Below are 18,237 nucleotides of genomic sequence, written 5' to 3'. Positions count from 1 at the left end.
ATGGATGAAAGGGTCCTTTTGCCTTTCTACTTTCATCTTTTGAGACAAACATTTTCTACAGAGTCAGAAAGCTTTGTGACAAAATTAAAAATATAGATATACCAGAACCCAAAAAAAGTTTCACCTTTTTTTTGCACAAAATTCAACATATAAAAATGGAATACATTAGACCAACTTTTGAAAGGATGAAGAGATAATTTACTGAACTACCATTTAAATGACTGCTCCCCATCATTAACTCAAATCATCACGGTAAGAACCGTGCTTATCTCAGGCTGCTGGAGACAGGTGGTGGGCTGCCTGAGTGAGGGCCCTTGCCCCAGGGCCTTGCTTCCTTCCCTTCGAGGGGCTTCTCTGGAGAGCTGGGCTCTACTTGGAGTCAGCACTTCTTTTTTTTTTTAAATATTTATTTATTTATTTATTTATTTATTTATTTATTTATTATACAATATTCTGTGTGTATGTCTGCAGGCCAGAAGAGGGCACCAGACCTCATTACAGATGGCTGTGAGCCACCATGTGGTTGCCGGGAACTGAACTCAGGACTTTTAAAAGAACAGGCAATGCTCTTAACCCCTGAGCTATCTCTCCAGCCCCTGGAGTCAGCACTTTTTTGCTGTGGTTTGATTGCAGACTCACTTTCTGACTGTCTGGAATGTCTTTATTTTACCTTCATCTAAGGACCACTTGGGAAAATCCAAACTTTGGGTAGATATTACTTCAGTGTGTTAGAGCTGCTCCTTTGCTGTCTTCTGACGGGAAGTCAGCCATCATTCCTATCATGGCTCTGCGATGTGCCCAGCTGCTTTCTTCGGCTGCTGTTCAGATTTTTCTCTTTATCCCTGGGTCTCAGCAATTTGATTACGATGTGACTTGATGTGATTTTCTTTGTATTTACCCTGGTTAGCCACTGCTGGGCTTCCAAGATTGGTGGTCTGAGATCCTAGATCAAACTCTGAGCAGCTTTTTGCTTCCCAAGACCACAGTGTGATGGAGCTGCTGGCCCCCATTCTCACTACTGGCTTCAGTCTGAGTCATTCCTACTGTTATCTTACAGCTCTCTCGCTGTGGTAGGCAGACTCTGAGCAGGTCCGATGATGCCATCTTCTGATTCTCACGGCTTTATGTAACCTCTTGCTGTTTATGGGATGGTACTGTCACTTCCTTCTAATAACCAATAATACAGAAATTCTGTAGGGACACCATTCTGAGTTAGGTCATAAGAGATTAGAGCTTCTTGCTAACATTCTTTTTGATGACACCCACTGCCATCTACTGAGGTTCTCTGTTGCAATGGCCATGTGACATAGATCTGAAAGCATTTCCCAAGAACTGAATTCTGCCAGAGATCACTCAGTGAACTTAGAAGCAGATTCTTTTTTTTTTTAAAAAAAATATTTATTTGTTTATTATGTAGAGAGTGTTCTGCCTACGTGTACACTTGCACACCAGAAGAGGGCACCAGATCTCATTACAGATGGTTGTGAGCCACCATGTGGTTGCTGGGAATTGAACTCAGGCCCTCTGGAAAAGCAGCCAGTGCTCTTAACCTCTGAGCCATCTCTCCAGCCCTAGAAGCAGATTCTATGACATCTTTTCCTGCCTTCTTCCCTTCTGTTTTGGACAGGATCTTACAATGTAGCCCACACTGACTTCCAACTTGACTTCCTGAGTGCTGAGATTATAGGCATGCAACACCACACTGGGTTACACCTGGACTGTCACCTTAAAGAGACCCTGAGCTAGAAGACCAAGCCAAGTTGTGCTCGATTCCTCTGCTCATGAACCTATAAAATAATAAATGTAATTGTTGTTTTAAGCCACTCAAATCTGTTATGTGGTAATAGGTAACCCACATGTTAGTTCTTTCTTTCTTCCTCAGTGAGTGTTTTGACTGAAGAATTGTTTCTCAGCTCTAGAATTTTCATTTTGTTCTTTTCCCAATTTACACTGCTTCTCCTTTGGGAGGGTAGATTACTTTTCAATTTAAGTTTTTGAATGTATTTAAAAAATATTCATCTTATTTTTAATTATGGGTGTGTGTATCTTGTGTTTGGGTATGTGCACGAGTACAGGTGTCTGTGGAGGTCAGAGGTATCACATCTCCTGGGGATGGGGTTCCAGGAGTTATGCACTTTCTGATATGGGCGCTAGGAAGTGAACTCAGGTCCTCTGCAAGAGCAGTAAAAGCTCTAAACTGCTGAGCATCTCTCCAGACCCTTTGAACATATCTATCTGCTAATTCAGTCACACCTGCCATTTCTGGTTCTATTCTCATTCATTCTCTCTCTCTCTCTCCTACCATCATCTATCTATCTATCTATCTATCTATCTATCTATCTATCTATCTATCTATCTATCTATCTATCTATCCATCCATCCATCCATCCATCCATCCATCTATCTAATTTTTTGAGAGACAGGATGTCCTAGAACTTGCTCTGTAGGCCAGGCTAGCCTCAAATTCACAGTGCTTGTCTTCTGAAACAGACATCTATCATGTAGCCCAGACTGGCCCCAAACTTGCTGTATTTCTGACTCAGCCTCCTGAGTGCTGGGATTACAGGTGTGCATCACCATGCTCAGCTCTGCATGTCTGAACTTCTAACCGAATTCTGGATCCTGTGAATGAAGTTACAGGGTGGGTATTCATGCCATGCTGTCTTGGGAGATCACTGGTCTTTATGTAGGTGGCTGACTTACTTATAAGTCAGTTTGGTCCTTTTCCAGGCTTTTTCACTTTGTACTTCCACTGAGCCTCAGCTTAAGCAGTAAGCAGAACAGTGAGGAAGACACCATGACCACAGCAATTCTTATTAAAGGTAACATTTGATTAGGGCTGGCTTATAGTTTCAGAGGCTTAGTTCATGATCATTATGGTGGAATGCATGATGGTACACAGACAGATATGGTACCCGAGAGTTCTACACCCCGATCTGCAGGCAGCAGGAAGAGGGAGAACTGGGCCTGGTTTGAGCACCTGAAACCTCAAGGCCACCCCCAGTGATACATACCTCCTCCAATAAAGCAGCACCTCCAAATAGTGCTACTCCAGGGTGACTAAGCATTCAAATATGTAAGCCTACGAGGGCCATACTTAGGAAATCAACACAATGGGAAAGTGCTCTACAACTGAACTCTGTTCCCAAGCTCAAGATTCCTTCTCAAGCTTTATTTGGGAATGTACAGTAGTCTCTCTAGGGCAAGTGGAGCCCATTCCCTAGTCCTGGCCTTTCTGGAGCCGTCATATGTACTGGCAGGTGACAGCAGGACAGAAAGAGTTCTTCCTCGAGGTGGCCCCTCTATACTTCTGTAAGAGCCAGCTGTGTCTCTTCTCTGGGAAGCCTCACTACACTCATCCCTTCTCTTAGGGCTCATGGGCCCATGCTACTGTTTCCTAATGTCTGAAATAGGACTTTAAAATATCCTGTCAGTTAGGATAAAAGGGCTAATTTGCTAGCTCATCTTGAAAGTTGCATATGGGAACCTCAGAAGCAATTCTCCCCCTCCCCCAAACTCATCCTTTGAAACATGGTTTCTCTGTGTAGCTCTGGCTGTCCTGGAACTCACTCTGTAGACCAGGCTGGCCTCAAACTCACAGAGATCTATCTGCCTCTGCCTCCCAAGTGTTGAGATTAAAGGTGTGAGTCACCACGGCCTGGCACATTTCCTGGCACATTTTCTACTTAATGTAAATATAGTTACCTTTTCCATGTGTATTAAGGACAACTAAAAATCTAAACACCTCATATTATGGAATTATGTATTTATGGAATTTAGTATTATGAAAACTTGGCATGGTCCATGAATGACGGTTTGTAATCCCAGTACTCAGAAAGCTGAGGCAGGAAGATTACCCTGAGTTCAAGGCCATCCAAGCTACACATACACACACACACACACACACACACACACACACAGAGAGAGAGAGAGAGAGTTATAGGCCAGCCTGGCACCAGAGCAAATGAGATTAAAACAATAAACACACCCAGTGGGGTGTGGTGGCACAGGCCTCTGTGAGTGTGAGGCCAGCCTGGGCTACAGGAGGGACTAGAAGTAGGACAGATTCCCTGACAGGCAGACAGAGGGGTACCTGTGGTGGCACAGGACTAGGTAACAAAGATACTGATTTCTATGATGGCAAGTTTCTTCCTAGTGAGCCTTTCCTCCTTCTAGGAGGTCTCCAGCTGGTAGACTGGCTCACAAGTTCAAGGCTAGATAGGATTAGGACAACACTTGTGGACCAATCAGCCTCATGTCTCTCTTTACATTCTAAATTAGGAGAGGGAGCGCCTCTAAAGACTTAAAACATCTTTTAAACAGCTGGCTCTGTTTGCCTCACTGTGTGTGTGTCTCCTCATTTCTAATAAAGCTGTTCTTCACAGCTGATTCTGTCTGTTGTGTCTGAGAGGTCCCTGCTCCTGCCTGTTGCACTGGAGAGTCTCTCTGCCTTTTAATTCTTTAACAGGTAGAGACAAATCTGCTCCAGACTCCTAGACAGAAACACACATCAGAACTCCCCAGGCTAGCCAAGGTTGTACAGTCAGACCCAGTCTCAAAGATCATAACAAACAAACAAACCACAACAAAATAAGATAAAGCACATAAACAACTCCTCCCCCAACACCAAACCTAAAATAAATAAAATCCATCAGGGAGCTTGGCAGAAGCAAAAGGAAACTGACTCTGTGCAGCTTTTCTGTTTCACAGGAACAGTCTAAGTTCTTCCCTGTCTCACTGTTTTCTTCTTGTGTTAATAATCAAGAAAGGACGAGTTTGAGGAGAACGGTAATAAAAGCCTAGGAAATACAAATGTATGCAAACTTCCTACTCTGCCTTGATTTGTTATGATGGGCTGATAAAACTCAAGCCAACTGTTTAGTGAAAACTTAGACACAGGACTACGTGCCCACTCCTCTAAAATACCAGCATATCAGCTCATGCTAGTGCATTCTTTACTTCTTACTGGTAGAGTACTAGTGAAGGCTGTAAGAGCCTAGTTCCGTGAAAGACTTGTATGACAAGAACTTTAAATTTTTGAAGAAAGAAATTGAAGACAACAACAGAAAGTGGAAAGATCTCCCATGCTCTTGGGTAGGAAGAATTAACATAGTAAAAATGGCAATCTTACCAAAAGCAATCTACAGATTCAATGTAATGCCCATCAAAATCCCAGTAAAATTCTTCAAAGACCTTGAAAGAACGGTACTCAACTTCATTTGGAAAAGCAAAAAACCCAGGATAGCCACAACAATCCTGTACAATAAAAGAACTTCTGGAGGCATCACAATCCCTGACTTCAAACTCTACTACAGAGCTACAGTACTGAAAACAGCCTGGTATTGGCATAAGAACAGAAGGAGTACCAATGGAACTGAATAGAAGACCCGGATATCAATCCACACATCTTCGAACACCTGATCTTTGATAAAGAAGCAAAAAATATCAAATGGAAAAAAGAAAGCACATTTAACAAGTGGTGCTGGCATAACCGGATATCAACATGTAGAAGAATGAAAATAGACCCATATCTATCACCATGCAAAAAACTCAAGTTCAAATGGATCAAAGACCTCAACATAAAGCCAGCCACACTGAACCTTATAGAAGAGAAGTGGGAAGTACACTTGAACACATTGGCACAGGGAACCACTTCCTAAATAGAACCCCAGCAGCACAAGAACTGAGAGAGCAATTAATAAATGGGACCTCCTGAAACTGAAAAGCCTCTGTAAAGCAAAGGACATGGTCAACAAGACAAAACGACAGCCTACAGAATGGGAAAAGATCTTCACTAACCCCACATCAGACAGAGGTCTGATCTCCAAAATATACAAAGAACTCAAGAAATTGGACACCAAAAGATCACATAATCCAATAAAAAAAAAATGGAGTACAGACCTAAACAGAGAACTCTCAACAGATGAATCTAAAATGGCTAAAAGACACTTAAGGAAATGTTCAATATCCTTAGTCATCAGAGAAATGCAAATCAAAACAACTCTGAGATTCCATCTTACACCTGTAACAATGGCCAAGATCAAAAACACTGATGACAACTTAGGCTGGAGAGGTTGTGGGGAAAAGGGAACACTTCTGCATTGCTGGTGGGAATGCAAGCTGGTACAACCCCTTTGGATGTCAGTGTGGCAATTTCTCAGAAAATTAGGAAACAACCTTCCTCAAGATCCAGTAATACCACTTTTGGGTATATATCCAAAGGATGCTCAATCGTGCCACAAGGACATGTGCTCAACTATGTTCATAGCAGCTTTGTTTGTCATAGCCAGAACCTGGAAACAACCTAAATGCCCGAAGAATGGATAAGGAAAATGTGGTCCATTTACACAATGGAGTGCTACACAGCAGAAAAAAATAACGCAAGCTTGAGTTTTGTGGGAAAATGGATGGAGCTAGAAAACATTGTTTTGAGTGAGGTAACCCAGACACAGAATGACAATTATCACATGTACTCACTCATAGGTGGATTTTAAACATAAAGCAAAGAAAGCCAGCCTACAAACCACAATCCCAGAGAACTTAGACAACAATGAGGTCACTAAGAGAGACTTACATAGATCTAATCTACATGGGAAGTAGAAAGTAGAAAAAGACAAGATCTCCTGAGTAAATTGGGAGCATGGGGACCTTGGGAGAGGGTTGAAAGGAGGATGGGAGAGACAGGGAAGGGAGCAGAGAAAAATGTAGAGCTCTATAAATATCAATTAAAAAAAGAGCGGAGTCCCTCAGCAGCAGTCAGTTTTACACAACAGACATTCACACGGCCATGTAAGCCTTCACTGCAGTTGCTGGTGTCTTTCTGGTTCTTAGGACAACCTCATACCTCCTAACTTCATAGGGCTGACCCTCTACAGGTCAGGCAGTACAGAGACAAGCATGTGTCCCCATTTAGCTACACATCCAGGTTACACAGTTGTGGTTGTTTTAGAATCTTCCACGCTCCCCATGTTTCTAAGTCCCTTTGCTGAAGATGCATGCACAATTCCTCTGGCTGATTCTGAAGCCACGAGCTGTGACTTGGCGGAGCCAGGAGCTTTTGGGCAATGGGGGTGGGAGCATCAGTGGCAGTGGATGGGAGACATTCTGGGAAGCTGAGCTCTCAGGGGCCTGGCCAATGCTCACCAGCCCCCACAAACGGTTCCAAAACGTGGCGATGGCTTTTAAACAGTTACAGTTTAAAGTTACAGGTTATTACAGCCATCAGAGAGCCTAGGGCCTGGAGCTGGCCCCTGGCCACATGAAATCCCATGTCCACAGTTTTTCCTCTACCTTTATCCTGAGCCACACTGAGTCTTTCCCTTCCACAGTCTTGGAGAAACTGAGGCAGTCCCATGGTTGCTCAAACTCACGCCCCTAGATTCCGTGGTTTAGGAAGGAGACGATAAATAAGTGCAAGTACATTCAGTAGCACTTTGCAGGCGCTCGCCTCCTTCACTGAATGTGCACCTCATCAATCACACTATTGTCTGCTTGAAAGGCGAGCCTTGTAAATGTCATATCCACTCAGGCCCAAGGAGAGGCGCATCCAAATGCAGCAAGGAGTTTTAATTGGATAGTGTAATTAAACTAAAAAACCCCAACAGACTCCCTTTGACAGGCTAGATGAAGACCCCTTTTAATAGGGCTAGGGAACATATCTGTTAAGAGGAGAGGCATCCCGCTTCTGATTGTGCTCCAGAGCAATACAATAACTGGGGCATTTAATTCAGGAGAGTCCATTGCTCCGCCGCCAGGTAGCACTCACTGTATTTGATATGGAATTTAGGAAATGAGCCCTTGTCAGATACAAAGAACCTAACACTGCTGGACTCTCTAATGTATGAGGCCAGATCTGGGAGTCAACAGAGCCTGAAGGCAGAGTGCAAGCCACTAGGGCATAAACACAGGTGCCTACTAAGTGGCAGCATGGCCATGGATACCCATCACCCACCTCACCCGCGTTCCTCTTGCACATTCTCAGGCCATGTAAGAATGACAAATATCCCAGGAATGTGCTTCTTCAGAAGCTGAATTAGGGTACCTAGTTCATGTTGGAAAAGTGGGGATATGTGTGGTCTCTGCTGGAGAAATGAGAGCAGGAGGTCGGCGGGTTTGCTGCCCGGATTGAGGTGTGCCAAGTGACTTTCGTACAAAACCTTGATCCCTCTGCCACTTTTTCTGCTTGCTTTTATTGGGAGAGGGGCAGGGGGAATGCCACACAATCAGAATGAAATCCCATATAGGAGAGTCAGCGAGGACACATGAAGTGGGATTGCTTACAGGGAGCCCAGGCCAATCCCTTTCAAATGGAATGCCAGTGTCTCAGAAGGCAGAGAGCTCAGTGTTGGGACTACAGACAGAGGTGCAATTTCAGAGCTCCTTCCAGAGCTTTTGAAAGCCAGCCAGTTGCTCCACTTTATTTACACAGACCGCAAAGTCTGCTGCCCTGAGTACTCAGGTGGATTTCCCTGTTTTAAGGATGGTGACGACTTTGCCCGATGACTGCTTCTGCTTCTCATGAAGTCTGGTTGGAGCTCTGTCTGCAAATCTTTGAACATTCCTAACACTTGTCTTTCTCACTAGGTTGATAAAACCATTAAGAGCATGTAAGTGAACACATATAATCTGTGAAAACTGGATACTGAATAAACCATCAAATGCTTTTAGTTTTAAATGAAAACTACATAAAAGCATTTCAGCCATCAATTTGGCTATCACCTCTAGCCAGTATGAATTCTGCTGGAAAAGCTATTTTCGCGCAGATGTGGAATTCAATGGGAAAGACTGACTCGTGTACCAACATCAATCAAAATGTCGACTTCCCTGGCAGCTCTCAACAGTAAGGCAGGTTCAAAGGTCACAGGATAAAGAAAAAGCCAAGCTCTGGTTCAGTTCTAATATCTCCTTGGTAGAAGTCTTGCAAAAGTACCCCCTTCTGCATTAGCCTGGCTTTCATTAATCTTCTTGCCATCTTCTTTAACTAGTCATGCAGAACCGTTCGATAGCAAGGCGTATAATGGGGAAGGCCCTGTGCCTATTACCGCGTTAACATTCTCTTAAGCCCAGTGCAACAATAGAACGGGAGGCAGAGGAGAGCTGGATGCAGGGTGAGGTTCGAGCAATTCAATCACAGCCTGGCTTACCTATGTACTCTGACCCACAAGACACAAGGGGCCTTTGTGTCTAACTGGCTTGGCCATTAAGGCCGCTCAAGATCACAACAAAGCTAATCTTTTCCATTTAAGCTAAATCAATGTGGACAAATCATTATTCAGTAGCTTTAATTTAATTAGTAAATTAAATACACTACTTTACGGATCTTGTCAAGTACTTATGAAAAGAAAGATTCATGTAAATGAGAGGTCACCAATAAGCTCAGCTGGCTCAGCTCCTGATCTTTGCTGAATCCTCTCTCTGGTACCCAGTGGTTCTACTTTGTAGACTTATTGCCAAAGCTCCTAACCCCAGAGAGTTCTTATTTTGGGTCCAAACAGTTTTGGACAAAAAAGCAAAGCAAAGCAGAACACCTTCCACCAATATAACCACAGCACCGGCAGAATCAGATTTTCTTTAAATTATACTATTGCAAGAAACATAATCAGGTTACCTCTATTCTGCTGCTTCCTTAAGACTGAGTATTATCTCTACTTAACTGAAACACAGAGCATTTTTCAGCTATAGAGATGACAGCTACTTTATTAAGGTTTAAATCTGATTTCCTAATGATGGGCAGCTTCCTAAAGACCCTGAACCTGAACAAGATCCTGGCGTGATGGAGTTTGGAAGCCCGACACACAGCCCACGAGTGTCCTGTGTCACAGAAGGTCTCTGGCTTTGTTCAGTACCAGGACAGAAGTGAAGTCTTTTTAAGAAGCTGACCATCCATAGCTCATGTCTAACCTGGATCTAGTAAGAGACAATAAAATTCTTTTTTTTTTTTTTTTTTTAAAGACGTTTGTTGGAACCCTTCAAAATAGCACCAGAAACCCTAAGGAGAGGCAAGCCAGACCGATAACACACTGATTATTTAAATAATAAAGGCAGGGCTTTTTCCTTCCCTAAATCAAGAGAAAACTCATTCTTAATTTCTCAGGGCTCTCACACGGATTTTCTGAATTCTTCCGAGTCTGTATTTATCCATGCAGGTTTTGTTAGGCTTGTATCTATTTAGTCATTAAGTTCCAGGTCCTTAAACACTCACAGGGACAGAGTGATAAATCTTCTCTCTGAACGCTGGCCTAAGAGGGAGAAGCAGGGTGCAGGAGCACACAGAGCTGCTGCTGGGAGCCTGGTTGCACTGTTTCCAGTCTGTAATTCTGCCTTTCCCCGTGCAAATGCTCAGCCCCTTTGCCAAGTCAGCTCTTCACACATTTTCAGATGTGGCATCAATTAAACCTGAGCTGTGCTGCTCATGACGACCAGACGAATGGTGTGACAGCAGCTTTCTCTACAGACCCTGCAAGATGGCCGTACTCGAAGGGTTTAAAACATTTCTTTTCTGTTCAAAATTCTGACAAACATGTCTCAAGTAAGAACGGGGATAGCTTCATTATCCTCCCCACACTTAACGCCTTTTTGTGAAGCAGGCTGCTTAATAACACGTCTGCTCTGTTTTCACAACTAAATTATTCCAGTTGGTCACACGTTCCAGTCTCTGGGAAGACACTTGTGTTATAAGAGATAAAAACATGAAAAAGAGAATATATTGCAGAAATCAAAAACCTTATCTACTTCTAGACTGTTTCTCTTTGCCATAATTCATTCAAGAGGCCCTAAGAATAATTTTTGATGTAAACTCAGCAACAAACATACATCACTATGCTGATAAAAATCACAGGCTAAACTTATGAAATATAGTGACTTTCATTTCTTTAGTGCTGCTAAAATAACTTTTTTCTAAGGTTCAACAGACATAAAAGATAAAAAGGGTTACCATTAATCCTTTAGGAAAAAAAAAAAAGCAAGAAAGAGAAAGCAGCAGCTCCATTTAACCCTGCAGTCTGGTGAGGCTGTGAGGAGGGGCTTTTTAGATTCAGCTACTGAATTAATTTAGTGAAGATACTGGAAATCATAAAAACACACAATATGTGTTATTGTGTTACTGTGTTACACAAATGATCTGATTCATTTACTAACATTCCTGTGTGGGAACAATTTTTGATTCCTCAATCCTGGTTCATTCAGTTCAGTTTCAAGTTAACCAATATTCACTGTAGACAGCTACAGGGATTGCTGGGCCAATGAGCTCCATGGGGACTTAGGACGGGAAGCGGGGTGGAGGTTGGGGGGCGACTCTAAAGAGATAATGCAGCACACTGCTTTTGTCCAGACATCTGAACAAATTTCTTGGGCGCTGGGCCCAGCACTTGGGAAACAGAGGCAGGTGGATCTCAGTGAGTTTGAGGCCAGCCCGGTCTACAAAGCCAGGACTGTTACACAGAGAAACCTTGTCTCAACACCCCAAAAAACAAAACAACAACAACAACAACAAAAACACAAACAAACAAACAAACCAAAAAAACCAACCTCCCCACCCCAAACAAAACTAAACAAAATCCTGGGGCAATGAATGGAAATGAGTGGAATAAATGGGGGAAGGTGGCAATGACCCTAAGTTAGCAGTAGGGTCAGGGTGGAAGGTTCCAGATAGTCACAATAGCAGAAGAACACAAGTTATTGTGTTACTGTATCTCACAGCCTGAGTTCTGCATGGCAAATTCTGGCCTGAGTGGTCAGTGGCTTTCAACATCAGTAAAGGATGTGCTGAGGAGTCATAGCTTTATTCTGCAAGTCTATAAATTTAAAATCTTTTGCTTTAAAAAAAGATTATATTTGTGTGTGTCTGTGGACGCCAGAAGAAGGTGTCAAATGTCCTCCAATATTACTCTTTGCCTATTACTTTAAGGTGAGGTCTCTCTGAACATGGGGCTCATTTTTTTCTAAGCTGGGCTGGAAGCCACCAAGTCCCAACAATCCTCTTTGGCTCCTTCCCTGACTGAAGCAAGGGGTTACAGGTATGCATGGAATCAAATGTTTCCTCTTCACTTATGAAAGTCCTAAGTTTGGAGTTCTCAAACACCACCCCACTGCCCACAGGTCCCCGTGTCACCTTTGAGTGCAGAGACCAAGGCTTGAAAAGCATTGCTACAGAGGACTGAGTATTGAGACAGGGATACTCTGGACCCCAAAAAGTTATTTAGCTGGTTTGCACACTGGGACATGTGCGAGAGAGGAAAGACCCCAGAAAAACTGTCCCCAGTGAAAAGACGGCCCTGCCTGCTCTGACCTTAACTAAAGATGAGGCCCATGAACATGATCTCCTGCCTGAGACCTTCCCTCCTCTCCTACTGGCTGGGCATGTGACATCCACACCTTTCCAGTGCCTGGGTTACAGCTCTTCTAGGCACAGCAAGTGTTTGTGAACGAGAGGGAGCCCAAGTCTGGTTCTCGTTCCTCCCACAACTCTCCACTCCAGGTTAGGTCTCTAAGCAACATGCAGGCAACCATTTGCCATTTCTGAGACAAGTTATAAAATGTCTCTCTTCAAAGTACCCTTACTGCTGAGGAAGGAAGATTCCAGGACAAACACATTTATTTTGGGGTCACCAAGATGGGGTAGATGGAATTAGGGCTTACTCATGGCAGAGGGGTCTAGTAGTCTTTTAGACTCCAGAAGCAGCAAGCACTTTTCTCATGGGCCTCTTTTGGCAAGTGCCCTGCAGTCAGAGCCTCACTGGGGTGACAGTAGATGGCAGGGGCAGAAGAGGACAATAATGTCTCTCTCTACCTACTAAGCTTTCCTTTCCTGCCAAACTGGAGGCTGAGCTGAAAGCCTTTTCATAGCTGGATTTGACAATGAAATTAAACACTGGCCATGGGGGAGGGGCATGAAGCTTTGCTCAACACTGGAAGGGGTGCCCTTTCAGTCATGATGACTCTGGAAAGGAGCCTCATTATAAACAGTTCCTGGCCTTGGCCTTTCCTAGTGTTTCTTCTGAGCATATAATTCCTCATAACACTTGTCCTCAAATTCAGACATGGGAACATAGGTCCCCAAATTAGATGCTCAGTATGTACCTCCAGTTACCAAGCCAGAGCTACTGGGGTGAGCTCCGGGTGACAGGAAATGCTGAGATGCAGCAGTCTGAGAATCCTGTTTGCCAGTCTTCCCCTAGGCACGTAAAAAGTTTTGGCTGCTTGCTTTCACAAGAGAGGCTCAACTCTGAACTGTGTCCTTTTTGTCCCATGCTAGGGCTGGATTCGTAAAAAATGTTTAACTGATTAATCTAAATACCACAATCAATTACTTAACTTCAAAACTATAACATGCCCAAATGGTATCTGCTTGGATGGTTTAGTGGAAGGATGCCAGCCCAGTAGTAGCCTCTTCTGTACGACCAGGCAGACGTTTAGTTGTGCGCTAGAGGTCAGACACGCTGACACTTCCAGCATGATGGATGCCTAAATCTAGCCTCTGGATATCCAACTTCCACTGGTATGGCACAGAAGGCTGACTGGTCAAGTTCCCCCAATGGAAAGGGACAGGAACACAAAGTAAATCGAGGACTCTCTTGAGTGCAAATTCCCAGCAGGAACCTGCCTGGTGACCTAACCCCCCAGAGCACGGTGCCTCAAGGGTCTCTGTTGACAGCAAGATGGAGCAAGATGGGGCTCACATCAGGCTCTAGGTACCATAATACAATCCTGCTTGATTAAAAGAAATTTCTGGTAATGAATTAAACGGGCTCAAGGAAAAAAGGACATGGTGGCCGTATATTCTCACAGCACGGGCGCCCAGGGAGGAGGGGCAGAAAAGGAGACATAAATAAAGGACTACTCACTGGGGCTCTTTTCCTCAGCAAGGTCACAGGCACAGAGCAGGTCAGAATCGATTGAGATGGGCTTCTGTTTAATCCAAAACTTAGTGCTGGCTTTCTGATTCGTAACAGGGTCTATCTCTACTTTGTCTCCAGAGATACCTGTAAGGTCAAGGAATGGGGACAAAAAGAAGCCATCAAGTGAGGAAGGTGGCAGTGACTTCAGCGTAACAATCATGAGCTCTTAGGGCTAGAGAGATTGATTCTGCCTACAGGCAGGGCTTCTAAACAGGATCTGAGACTCTCCCAGTGTGGCTGCCGGGGTAAGCGAGAAGGAATGCTGAAAGCTGCTTGGGGACGTGCTTTTTCTTGAAACAACAGAGACACATACCGCTAATACCACTACAGTTATACTGTAATGACATAAACTACAATAGGGGGCCATGTAAAGATAAGACAGTTCTGATCGATTATTACCCTAAGTAATAGATTATGTTACCAATATAGAGTTTCTAATCTAGAAAAATTTTACATTAAAAATAGAAGGGAGGAGGCAGAACTTTCCTCTGTTACACAAATAATTTCTTCAGTAACATTTAAGGGAAGCCACGGGGGAGCAAAGGGTCTTTACACAAAACCTCTGAATTCAAATCCCAAAGCCTGCCTTTCAGGTGGGGGTGGTCCTCTCCTCTCTGTTGAGGGAAAGGCTACAGCATTTTCTCTGCTAGACAATGACCAGGAATAAATGAGGTGCAGGGGTCCATTGGAGGTGCCTTCTGGGTATTTCTGAGATGACATGGTCTAACACAGCGAATCTAGTCCAGAAATCTTCTTTTGCTGAAAGGAGAGATCTGCTCATGGAGTGAGATGTGAGCCTTTCGTGTGCATTCTGCAGTGAGCCCCACAGGGAGTGAGATGTGAGCCTTTCGTGTGCATTCTGCAGTGAGCCCCACAGGGAGTGAGATGTGAGCCTTTCGTGTGCATTCTGCAGTGAGCCCCACAAGGAGTCTTAAAAGTAATTAATTTTTAGGTGGTCATAATTTAAGGCCAGGGTCAAAGTGGGGAAAAAAACCCTCAAGATTAACAACAAAAAAAAAACCCCTGAAAAATCAGTTGTACCTATATAAAAAGACAAGCAGGGCTTTTGAGAAAGATTATCTCAAAAGAGGATTAAACCCCACCCAAACCCAGCTCAGTTAATACTCCCACCCCCAACGAAAACACAGACACACACAACACCATAGCCTGGCAGCAAATTTAAATGTAAAAAAGAAATGAAAATAAATACAATATCCATTTTTGGATTTTGCCCCCCCCCCCCCCCCCCCGCAGTCCATTGTAATGTTTTGTGAGTAGATTCATTCCAAAACCAGTTAGACAAAGGAAGAAGGCTATGTGCTGATGGTGGGTACCGAGGAGATGTGCAGGGATGGCTGTTAGCCCTGTCATCTTTGGTAGAGCCCAGCAATTATTTTTATTTATTTATTTTATTTTATTAACCTAATGCTGGGTTTGCACTGGACATATTTCAGGGAGCAACATATTTCAATTAGGCATAGTGTCCTAAGTCGAACTGACTCTGGATTTCAGGTATGGAGGATTTCAGAAGCTGAGAAGCTATCAGGAGCCCAATTTGATTACATTTCACTTGAAATAGATCATGACTATCCCATGACACTCCTGCCTCCAGTTTGGTCATCAATTGTTAAGGATCTGGACATCTCTATAGTTATCTGAAAGGAGACAAGTACTTAAGCCACGGCAGTAGTAACGAGGTGAGTGTTCACTGTGCACACTGTGGCAATGGGGTGTGTGATCATGTGAGTGTACACTGTGAAAATGGGGTATGCATTCATGTGAGCAGGGTTTCCCCTCCTTATCTGCTTCTTATTTTGACATTTATAACAGTCAAAACGAACAGAGCAAAATAAATGTGCATATCTCTTATGTGGAAATAAACCCTGCTCCACATTCCTCTTTCAGAAAGAAAGGAAAAAAATCACCACCAGACAAAGATGGTTAAAATTTTGTTCTAAGGCCACGCAACTCCTGAAGCCGCAGTCAGTCAATACTGTTAATGTACCTTGTTAATTTGATAGGATTTGTCAGGTAACTCCACTGGAAAATTATATAAAACTGTTCCAGATGAAAAGATGATAGTGACATGAATTAAAGTGATAGAACAATAGTGGAATATAAACCAGAAATGACACCCAAAGTGGCTGTTGATTTATTGCCATACTGAGTTTGGTTCTGGGCTCCCATGTATATTAGTGCTACAAATCTGGGTCCATTTAGCAGAGGGATGCTCATACATACATCACCAGCTCCTGCTCCAAGCCAAGGTCACTCCCCATTGCATCAATCTTTTCAACAGAGCCTACTTCACAGGCTTACTCCTGTAACCATCTCAGATGTAACAGACTGCTCATCCTCTTTCATCTTTCTTTTATCATGTAAAGTACACTTTTAACTTCCATTATTTTTATCTGCAAATTGTTAGCGCATAGTTCATCCATTACCTGCTGTATCTGCGCATCAGTTGCCTACACTCCACTTGGCCACAGAACCCTTTCCCAATGACACCCTTTCCTGAGGTTACTGCCACTGGTGCAGTTTGTGGAAGGGAACCCCAAGACTGCAGCTATGGGAGGTGAATGCAAAAGGCTCAAGATGGGCAGACAGGTGGAGCATCATTTAAACAACTGGTGTCCTCCACAAGAGCAGCATGCACACGAGACTTTCCTGAATCGAATCACATTTTCCCACTGACTTGGTTCCAGTGATACTCTGTCTTCATTCTGGATTGATCTGTAATTGGCAGGGGCTCCCAACACTTCAGTTTTAAGTTTCCGCGCCCTGCAGGCTTTCAGTCAGATAGTTAATGATCTGTAAAACTCTTGCCTGCCTCGAGGAGTCACTATTTAAAGGAACCTGCAGGAGAATCTTTCCTGAAGGGAAAAACCCTTTGTGCATTAAATAACCTCACAATGGGGAATTGTGACTCTCTATGCTTCTTAGAGCTGAGTGAAGCCCCACAGACTTGGTTGTTCCTAATGGACAAGTACAAGCAGGCTGGGAGGGCCTGTGCCAGTCTAAGGAGCGCCCTACCTCACTGAGCACATCTAAGTCTGGAGGCAAATGGAGACCTCTGGGAGCCCAAGCATTTTTTATTTTTTAAATTTCTTTTTTGGTTGGAAGGCTGGAAACTTGCTGCAGGGAAGCTGGTTAGAAGGTTTACTCCAGGCTGTGGATAAAGATGCTAGAGCTAGGATGCAGTATGTGGGGGGTATGGGACCTAGGCTGGTGAGACTCTGATCAGGGAAGTCAATCTGGCAATCACCAACTTGCCACTGCAGCCTTTGAAGTGTGCAAAGGAGGAGGCGGGGCCAGAGCAGCAGGGCTTCCTTGAGACTGCAGAGCCCAAAGAAGACTGCTGCTGCCACGTTCTCTGTGGCTCACCATCCTTAAGGCTACAGTTCAGGCCTCTGGCAAAGGTTTGACCCTGGCAGGCTCACTGCCTTTCAGCAGCTCCAGGAATCATGTGGAACAGTGTCCCTAGGCCCAGCAGGCATGCCACTGTCACACACATCATTCATGACATATCCACAGCAGATTAACACACTGAGCACTAAAGTGTCCACCAGGTGCTTTCAAGGCTCGAGAGTCTCTGTGTACTCCAGCAGCCCCATGAAGTGGCCTCTCTGCTCATTCTATTTTATAGATAAGGAAACAGAAACACAGAAAGGTTAAGAACCTGTCAAGATCACACAACTCACAAGTGGCCTGGTATCTGAAGTCAGAAGACTCGTGTCAGAGACCATCCTCTCAGGCACTGCACTGGTCAGTAGAAACTGTGATGGCTTCTATATCACATATTTACTGAGGGACCAGGGTCTTTGATGACGTCAGAGAGCTTGGAAGTAGGAAAGTTCAAATCCAGAACTGTCTGGTTCCCAGATGGCTCTCATGGCTGCTCAGATTTGAGTCAAGAAGACACAGAGAAAAACTCTGCCCAAGCTGCCTTGCAGCGGTCCCTTCTCTACTTTCACCAGGGTATATGAAAATGTTTAGATGTCAAACAAATGCCCAGTTTCTATGATCAGTGTAGTGCCCATATTTGGCAAGCCAGCACAACATCTAATCACTGTTCTTTCTTCTGACTTTTGTGCTCATGCACACTCTGTGCCCGCCCTCCCTCCCTCCCTCCCTCCCTCCCTCCCTCCCTCCCTCCCTCCCTCCCTCCCTCCCTCCCTCCCTCCCTCCCTCCCTCCCTCCTTCCCTCCCTCCTCCCTCTCTGGTTTTTCTTTTTTCTTTTTATTTATTATGTATACAGTATTTATTCTGTCTGCTTGTATGCCTGCAGGCCAGAAGAGGGCACCAGACCTCATTACAGATGGCTGTGAGCCACCATATGGTT

General features: G+C 44.1%; 1 protein-coding gene across 8 annotated transcripts in view; it reads right to left on the bottom strand.

Moving 5' to 3' along the window:
• Mapkap1 (MAPK associated protein 1) overlaps positions 1-18,237 on the bottom strand; it is a 234,542-nt gene that overhangs the window by 12,893 nt on the left and 203,412 nt on the right. For 7 of the 8 annotated variants that reach the window (XM_057755381.1, XM_057755379.1, XM_057755384.1 and 4 more), the window contains one exon: positions 13,842-13,979. The exons of the other annotated variant lie outside the window; for it this stretch is intronic. In XM_057755381.1, coding sequence (XP_057611364.1) covers positions 13,842-13,979 — 138 coding nt within the window. The remainder of the gene's footprint in view (positions 1-13,841; positions 13,980-18,237) is intronic. 8 annotated transcript variants of the gene reach the window in all.

The sequence above is a fragment of the Chionomys nivalis genome, chromosome 22 (assembly GCF_950005125.1).
Source record: "Chionomys nivalis chromosome 22, mChiNiv1.1, whole genome shotgun sequence".
NCBI lineage: Eukaryota > Metazoa > Chordata > Mammalia > Rodentia > Cricetidae > Chionomys > Chionomys nivalis.
The sequence above is the reverse complement of the archived record's forward strand: the minus strand, read 5'-3'. Positions and strand labels throughout refer to the sequence as shown.